The sequence below is a fragment of the Caloenas nicobarica genome, chromosome 7, assembly GCF_036013445.1.
Source record: "Caloenas nicobarica isolate bCalNic1 chromosome 7, bCalNic1.hap1, whole genome shotgun sequence".
NCBI classification, from domain to species: Eukaryota; Metazoa; Chordata; class Aves; order Columbiformes; family Columbidae; genus Caloenas; species Caloenas nicobarica.
Genome location: NC_088251.1, coordinates 19,613,017 through 19,621,439, shown reverse-complemented (window position 1 = coordinate 19,621,439; position 8,423 = coordinate 19,613,017). Strand labels below are relative to the sequence as shown.

The window sequence follows — 8,423 nt, the reverse complement described above, 5'->3', positions numbered from 1 at the left end:
TCAAAAGAGGCCAGTGGAGCTGAGAGGTGTGAGGATGACGGGAGCATCAGGTGGGGTGAGGATGGGTGTTGTGTCCGATGTGGTCTCTTCAGCCTCGCTCTCCACGTCCTCCAAGCTCTCGCTGACAGAGGGGATGATCTGAACCACCTTCTCCTGGAAGTGCACTTGCTTGCGTGGGGCTGGTGGGGCCACTGGTTGGGCAGGAGCTGCTGGGGCTGGGCTCCTGTCCTTGCTGCCCTTCAGAATGCTCTTCATGTGGCCCAGCAGTGAGCGATGCTGCTCCCTCTGGGCCCCATGGAAGGTGTAGGTCTGCTCAGTGTCACCAGTGATGGTTGGGGCTGCCATGGTGGCTGAAGGGTCCACATACTGGCCCACTTGGGGATGTGTCTCTTTGTGTCCTGGGCTCTTCCTTCTCTTGCTCAGCAAGAAGTAGGCCAGGGCAGTGAGCACCAGCATGGACCCTGGGGAGAAGGCCAAGTTGGCTGAGGATTGGGGCAAAGTGAAGAGCTCACCAAGCAGTGCTTAGTCCAGCTAGCTCAGTATTCCCCTCAACCAACCCACACCCACATATCTCTACCCTCTCTGGCCCCTGACAGACCATACTCCTCTTCCATCTATGCTACTCCTCATCCCAGCATGGGCTTCTCACCAGGGATGGTGACGTGCCAGACAAGGATGGGATGCAGGAAACAAGCCACTGAGAGCAGCGTGTACCCCAGGAATTTCTGGAAGCTCCCTGGGCGTCTAGCTTGCTTCCAGCAGGTCTGTGCCAGGGAGTCAGGCTCATATCTGTGGAGAGAAACAGAGGTCCTCGTGGGATGGGGAACCAAGCACATGTCAACAAGATTTGGACTTAACAATCACCCATCTCAAGGTTCAGATCCTCACTCGGACTTGCCAGGAAACCACTGTATTGGTCAGAGAAGGTAAGCAAAGCCTGAGCCCCTCCCATGGAGGATAGAGGCCAGGGGCTGCATCTGCCAGAGGTCAGCATCTCAGGCCATCTCTCTGTGGTGTGTTTGCCCACTTTACAACTAGTTGAGTGCCTATTATCTCGAGTAAGGCATTGCTTCTAAGCTATCAGGGCTTTTGAGTTTATGCTAAAAGACAGCAGAAGTGCTCAGCCTCTGAGAAGTACATAAGGATTTTCTACATTCTAACTTAAACTTCAGTGTCATCTCTGCGAAGGTTTGTAGGGCTTCATACTGTGTGTTGAGCAGATGCTGCAGACCAGAGTATGTCGTGCTGGTGATCAGCAAATTATGGCACAATCCTGGGTTAAAACACAGGTTTAACTGGCAGTGGACGTGGCCCCACTTACCTCGCCCCCGCCTGAATGTACTTGCCGTGGCAGTAGGGGCAGGACCTTTGATTGGTCACTTGCAGCTCATCTAGGTCTGGTGTGGCCTGTTAGGGGCCAGTTGCCTTAGGGAGGTCCCACCAAGGCTAGAGAAGACTGGACAAGGTCTACTCACGTGAAGCACATCTCCAGGAACAAACTGATAAAGAAGAAGCCTTCACAGACAGTAACTGCAACCCCTGAAAAACTGAAAGGTCGAGCTGTCAGGGAGCAGGGCTGAACCTGAATACACTCTCCAGGTGGCAGAAGGGGCATAGAGCGCCAAGATTTACTACACAGTTCACAACACATTCTGTGTGCCAGGGTCTGAACACTCTCTGCTCAGCTGGTTGATGGAGGACAGCTCAAAGCCCTTCTGCACCCCGGGTCAATTTGCAGCCAGTGTCACCTCTGGCCTGCCTGAGTCTGCAGTAGCATGGGTGATGCAGTAGCATCATTTTCTTTAACAGAAATAGCTTATTTATACGAAACCCAGAGATGGACATCTGAATTCCCCAAGTCCTTGGACACTGCTCACTACTGCTGTTGCAGTCTAGTCTGGTGCTACATACAGTGGAGGAATCAAACTTGTCACCCCCACCGGTTCTGATTCCAAGAGCAAAAATACTCACAGCAGATAGAAAGCCAGGCTTTTGAACTGTCCTCGCTGCAGAGTTTCTACGCCCACACCGATCAGCACTAGAAAGAGAAGGCAGGAAAAACGCTGACTGCAGGGTTGGTTCCTGTCTCTCCAGTGCCCCAGCTCGCAGGATCGATGCTCCGATTTCCCCAGGGGCTGGTGAGGCTACTTCTCCCACGTTGTGCAGCATGTTAGGACTTCCAGCACCAGCGATTCATGCTGACACACTATCGCAAAAGGGTCGGAGCTGAATGCTGGCCTTGACATAAAGTCCAGAAACCCATCCCAGCTGCATCCCTGCCATGGCAGCTTTGCCACTGCATGGGCTGGGGACAGGTGCTCTAGGGATACCAGCTGGTCTTGGACAGCTGGGGGAGGTGAGCAGTGGTGTCCTGTGTCCCTTCCACCCCCTGCCATGATGCCTCATCATGGTTGCCACAGGAACTTCCCTCACACTGCCCCTTCTACCTCTGCCCCTTCCTGATCTGGGGACCTCTCTGCCCAGGTCCCCCCAGTGCCTGCAACTCCTCTCCCCTGCCTCCCCTGTTTGCCCAGGCCAGCTGCACCAAACAACTGTCTGCAGGGTACCAGCAGGACCAGGGAACCGTGCCAGCTGCCTTCACAAAGGGCTGTAGCCATGACATCAAGATCCTTTGCTAGCCAAACAGAAAAACATGTACTGGGGGCAGGCAGATTAAATACAAGGAATGAACATCCCCTCAGTGCCCCGTCCAGCACAGCACACTGGGGAGTCAGTTTAAGGGGGATTAAGAGTATTAGCAAGGCTAAAATCTTCCCTGAACTGGCTGTTTGGGGCCAATAGCTTCAGGGGATGGAAAATTTCCTTCAACGTTCTTCAGCTCTCGACAAGACTATTTCCAAAATGGTGCAAAAATGAAGTGCCTCACACCAGCTGCAGCAAGTTGGTTGGTCCACAATCAGCCGGTCACAGTGCACAAGTACCAGTGGCGTGGGGCTGAGAGGAGCCCAGGTCTCACCGCCAGGGCATCACTCTACACTATCACTGCACTCCTGTCTGCACTTGAAGTCTCCACATCTCAGCGAGCAATCCCTGCCCATCCACTGGTGCTCAGGAAGTTCACTGCAGGTCCTGCTTAATGCATGCTAGCCAAGGCTTGAGGTGCCGGTTGGGTTCATCTACCTGAGCTGTGATTTGCCCCAGTTGGAGAAGGGCACCATATTCCCAAACAGGGATGCAGACCAGTGTCTATCAAGCCTGTAACATGGGTCACTGCTGAGGGTCAGTGCCTGAGCATACAGCTCTCCTGTCCTGGCTGAGCAAAGCCCCACTGGGGTGCTGTGTCTTGCTTGGGTTCCCCCTGTGTCACCTGCAGCTGCTGGTCCCTGTCAGCCAGGAGAACACATGGGGCCCACATGCTGCTTTCCTCCGTGGAGGCTGCCTCTCCAGCCCTGAGCAGAGGTGCAGGGAAATCAGTCTTATCAGAGGGCCGCAGAGTTGTATGAACTGTGTAATCTTAGATGCAAAGCATTGTCTTTTGCTATCTTGTGACTGAGAATCCTTCTTTATAATCTCCCCTACAAGCGTGGAGTTCATTCATTCATTCATTCCCTGCGGATGAATGCAGAATTCAACAGCTCAACTGTTATGCTCGATTCTCTGCTCTGGATGGGAGGTTTCCTCATTTTGCACAGCTTCTGCTTTATCTACAAAGCTGTTTTGATGAAGAATCTGCAAGAATCAAAGGACTGTTTCCGAGGTGTTTGTTTGGACTAGTTGCTGCCTTGATTTGGATCCTATCCAAACCATGTGCCTAAAGGCACATGATTAGGAATTAAATGGTTGAAAGCATGTGAATTAAGAAATAAGTAAGGACTATTTCCTAAAAACAGAAATCACAAGGCCTAAAATCTCTCAACTACAGAGATGCCCCCAACACTGCAGTGAATTGTGAGGCTGTTTGATATCTGTTGATGGCAGGGCTGTCCGATTTTACACACTCAAGAAACCCTGTAGCTCCACCATTGCAGCCAGCCATTGCACTCCAAGATCCTGCGGGAAGGGAAGGTTTATATTATGTGAGTAACCTGTGTTTGCAAGCAGCTTATGGTGCTGGCTAGCCCTTCTTAGAATCAATCAGTGAGGCTGATGCACTCTCCCTTTCATACTGTTTTTTGGGTTGGTTTGTTTGTTGTTTTGTTTTGCTTTTTTTCTGTTTTGTTTTGTTTTTCCAAACAAAACCCATGGGATTCTCTTCTGCATGGTTTCCATTTCATGAAAAAACCTCACACCCCTCATCAGGCACTAAACACTGCATCAAGCTGGTTTCTTACTCCCTTGAGACACATAGAGGCATAAAACACAGGTACCTCCCATTCTCCACTGGCCTTTTGGGAAAGCCATGCAATACTGGGAATGCATCAGAGCTATGAAAAAGCACAGAGATCAGTAGTGCAGCTGTTTACACTCTGTGATGCTCAGCAGAGAGAAAACTGTGCTGCTATTTCAAGAACTATAGAAAGTGGTAGAGATGATGCAAAATGATAGAAAGAAAACAAGCAGGAGAGAGATTATATTCCACTAAGACATTTCCAAATTGTAAGCTACATTCAGTTTTGGTGTTCTAGCTTTAGTTTTCCCATGGCAACATGCTCGTGTTTTCTCCCAGGAAGGTCTCTGTGAGTTTCCTTGGAGGTTGAAGGGAGAGTATGACCAGCGTGGGGCTCATGAAACCCCGATGGGAATGAGGATGAAGAAAGGAAGATGTTTGCATTTGCTGGTTAAAGCTGTGTCCCAGCTCCTATCTGTTGCAGTCTTATCATGACGTGCACGTATCTACCGGAAGTTTGTGTAAACTCAGAGACTCAAATCTCTGCTTGTTATCTGTCAGTTAAAGCACATTCCAGAGGACAGCCTCCACTGTTGCAGCTGGGCTTTGCCTGTCCTTGGGAACCTGTGCTCTCTCCAGCTGATCTGTGTGCTTTCTGTTTTGCCCCTGACTTGAGCAAACTGTCTGTCATGGCTATCTGTGGCTGATAAAGGAAATGGGGAGGTAGGAGGGCCTTCTCTGCAGTGTCTGAATCTGAAAGTCCCAGGTGTCTGACACAGGAACCACAGACACCACTTCAAGTCACTTCTCACCAAGAACTTCTCGTTCACACCTCTAGCCTTTAGGCAAATCAGGCACTTAGATCTCTGCTTTACTGATGGGGAAAATAAGGCAGAGAGCACTGTCATCCTGTCCCATAACAGTGAGTCAGCAGCAATGCTGGAGTGAACCCCTGAGCATTAGCTGTTTCCCAAAGTCCCATCTGGAGATGCCTGATGTGATGCGTTATTCACCACACTTCTGAGTGAGATGCTGTGCCTGAGACACCTGGCTCAAAACACCTGCATTTCGCCTGAAATCAAGCACTCAGATGTGTCACCAAAGCCAGAGGATGCTGCTCCTGAGCAGCCCCTGGCAGTGGGTGAGAGGATGCAACTAGCCAGGTGGGTGAATTTATGATGTTTGTACTGCAGCTATAACCTGAACTGCTTCCTGAGCCTGTTCCCTGACAGGTTGCTAGAGAGGCACAGCAGCACTTTGGCAGAAGCTGTGTCACTGTGGCTGGGACCTCTCCATGCTGCCTGGTACAGGGCAACTCACTGTGCACAGCACAAGTTGCTCCTTCTTCAGTTTCACATCCCACAGAGCAGCCTGACAGTTTTGTGCAGCCATGAGTATTTTGCCTTTCAGTCTCATTCACATTTTGCCTATTCCCATGTCTGTTTTATGATAATATAATTTAGTTATATTTTCCATTTGTGCTTGTCCTCTGCGGTACTAAGTGCTGGTTTATCCTTTCTGATGTCTCGTTGTGCCTCCCACAGTATTTGGAAAGAGCCTGGCAAGTGATTAAGTTTCCCTGTCCCCTTTGCAGGATGGGGCAGTGGCTGCACCTGGGCAAAGGCAGGGAGACAGCTCAGAGTTCCCGAAACCCACGCAGAGCTTTTTAGTGCAAAAGAAGAAGGGAGCTCGCACTTACCTGCTGCTGTGGAGACGCCCAGCAACCGACAGGTGTACTCCAAGGCACTCCAAAGCACCTTGTGCTGCATGGTGAAGAGATGAAGACTGTGGTGCCGAGGAGGCAGAAGCTCCCTCTTCAAAGCTCCTGTCTCATACGTAGCCCAGCAGCTCCCAGCCACAGGCAGAGCCTCCTGGCTCCAGGACCAAGTGACCTTCCTGAAGAAAAAAAGAAATGCCTGCAGGACTGGTCACCTTCACCGGGGTCTTCCAAGGGAGGGTGGTCGAAGAGCAAGCTGCCACCACAGGGAACCGGTCAGCACCGCTTCTTGCTGTTCCTGCAGGAGCTGCGGGGACTCGGCCCTTTCCTGCTTGCTTGCCGCTTGCTCGTGTTGCTGGCCCAGGGGTGATTAATGATTGGTAAGGGGGGGTGCGGCTTTGGCAGCATCTGCACCCGGGGTACACGGCCTTTCCTGCTCCCGAGGAGGAGGAGGAGGCTCTGGAAGGCCAAGCTGATTAAATGCATGTGAAGTCATTAGTGCTGTGCAGCTCCCGGCAGGTTAACCATTTGTGAGGATGGCGATGTTTCTTCTTGGCAAGACCACAGCACATTTCTGGCAGGTGGCAGGGCTCCCAGGGCACCCCAGCCCTGCTGCACCTTGCAGCTGAGCTCCCACCATGGCTGCTGCTTCTCATGCAGGTTTTGCCAGGCTCTGACTAGTACAGCTTGGGCAGTGTCTGAGCAGATGTGTGACCACAGGAGCAAAGACATCAGATCTATTCCCAAGGGTACTACAGGCCCAGGCCAGTCATGGCAGGGGAGATGCGTATTTCTCCTCTTGGGAATGTCAGTGAAACATATTTTTGTGTTGTAGTGACTGGAGACATTTGAACAATACCGGGGTCACACAGGTGTCCTGACATGGGCAGTGGGGTGCATACATACTCTGATCTCCTTGTATTGGATTTGATAGACAGTTTGAAGGTCCTTGGCTTGTCTCTCAGGACACAGCACCGCTGGAGAGGAGCAGGCCTAGACATGTCTGAAGGACAAGATGGGACAGCACTGGCCTGCCCCCCATTCCCACATGCCTCTATGCATGAACACGGTGCATCTCACTGGGGGTCACCAGTGTGATCCCCACCTGCTCCTGCCCAGGGAAGAGGGGGTGTCAGAAGCAGCATCTGGTCCTTGCGGTCCCAGGAGGAGGGGTGTGTGAGCAACAGCTCAGTCCCAGCAGGCAGCAGGGACGTCTGATGTCTGCAGGGCTGTGGGCTCACAGGTCAGTGAGCTCACCTTGTGCTGTGGGCAGTGTCAGGAGGGGCACTGCAGCCCCTGCCCCTCGCTGCGCTTGCTGTGCCACTGGCAGTGGGGCTGGCAAGGGTCTGGGTGAATCACACTCAGCTCACGCACAGGCAGCCCTGTGGGGAGGCAGCAACTGGCCGAACCTGTCTCCCGTGATCCCTTCTCAATTGCCTGAGACCACAAAGCTGAACCTGGCCAGCATGTGTTGTACTGACATGTCCTGGGCTAGAGCTGACTTGGTCCAAGGGCACAGTGGCAGTTTTTCTCCCACAGGTCCTAGGTCTGTATTTCAGGCTGGGATTTTCCCAAAACAGCCAAATGCCTGAGCTCATGAAATGAGTCCCTAATTCCTGTAAATAACTTCAGAAAGTGTTTTTTATGACACAAGGTGGTGGGTGGCAGGGATTTTGCAGCAGACAATGCCGACAAGGTTTGGGGGCAGAATATGTTTTCCATGTGAACACTTCCCACCAGAGAAGGGCTTCCAGAGCATCCTGAGGGGCAGCACTGAATGATGCAGACCCAAAATATGTCTTTGCCTTTCAGCACTGCTTCTGCATTTGGGTGTTCCCATTTCCTCTTGTCCTCCCACACTACTATGGGTGTTTGAAGGAACTGACGATTCAGTGGTGTGTCAAAACTTCCTTTTCAACAGAGACAAAGAGGGAAATAGAGCCAGTGGGGAAGGTCACACGAAGGCTGGGGAAGAGCCCAGATGCGGCAGCCCACAGCCCTGGCCCCTGTGGCTGAGCACAGGTGGGGTGAACCCCCTGACCTCTTTGCACATCGCTGTAGGCTCCAGGAGCACCCTCTGCGTCCAGAGGTCACCAAAACAGCTTAAGAGCTCCGCAGTTTTGCAAACAGTCTGGGTGCCTTTTTTCCTTACTGTCTTTTTTTTTTTTTTTTCCTAACATTGATGTATTAAATCTCAAGCATTTCTTTACCAACTGGAAAGCTAGAAAACTACTTAAAAAGTAAGTAGATGAAAGGAAGACATAAGAGTCTTTCAGAATCACTTTCTACCATGAGTTTAGGCTTGAAGAAAAGCAGCAAACACCACAGTGCAATCCTGAGCACTGTCAGCACCCACCCAGCCCCTCTTAGTGCAGCAAGCCGCTGCCTCCTCCCATGGTGGGCAGTGCAGTGCGCTGG

At 51.6% G+C, this 8,423-nt stretch overlaps 1 protein-coding gene across 1 annotated transcript; it reads right to left on the bottom strand.

Annotated features, from left to right (window-relative positions):
- TMEM72 (transmembrane protein 72) lies at positions 1-6,057 on the bottom strand. Its single transcript, XM_065639429.1, has 5 exons — positions 5,988-6,057; positions 1,972-2,038; positions 1,476-1,547; positions 650-789; positions 1-461 (listed from the first exon to the last, which is right to left on the bottom strand). The coding sequence occupies exons 1-5, from the start codon at positions 6,055-6,057 to the stop codon at positions 1-3; spliced, it is 810 nt and encodes a 269-aa protein (XP_065495501.1).
- Positions 6,058-8,423: the final 2,366 nt, after the last annotated feature.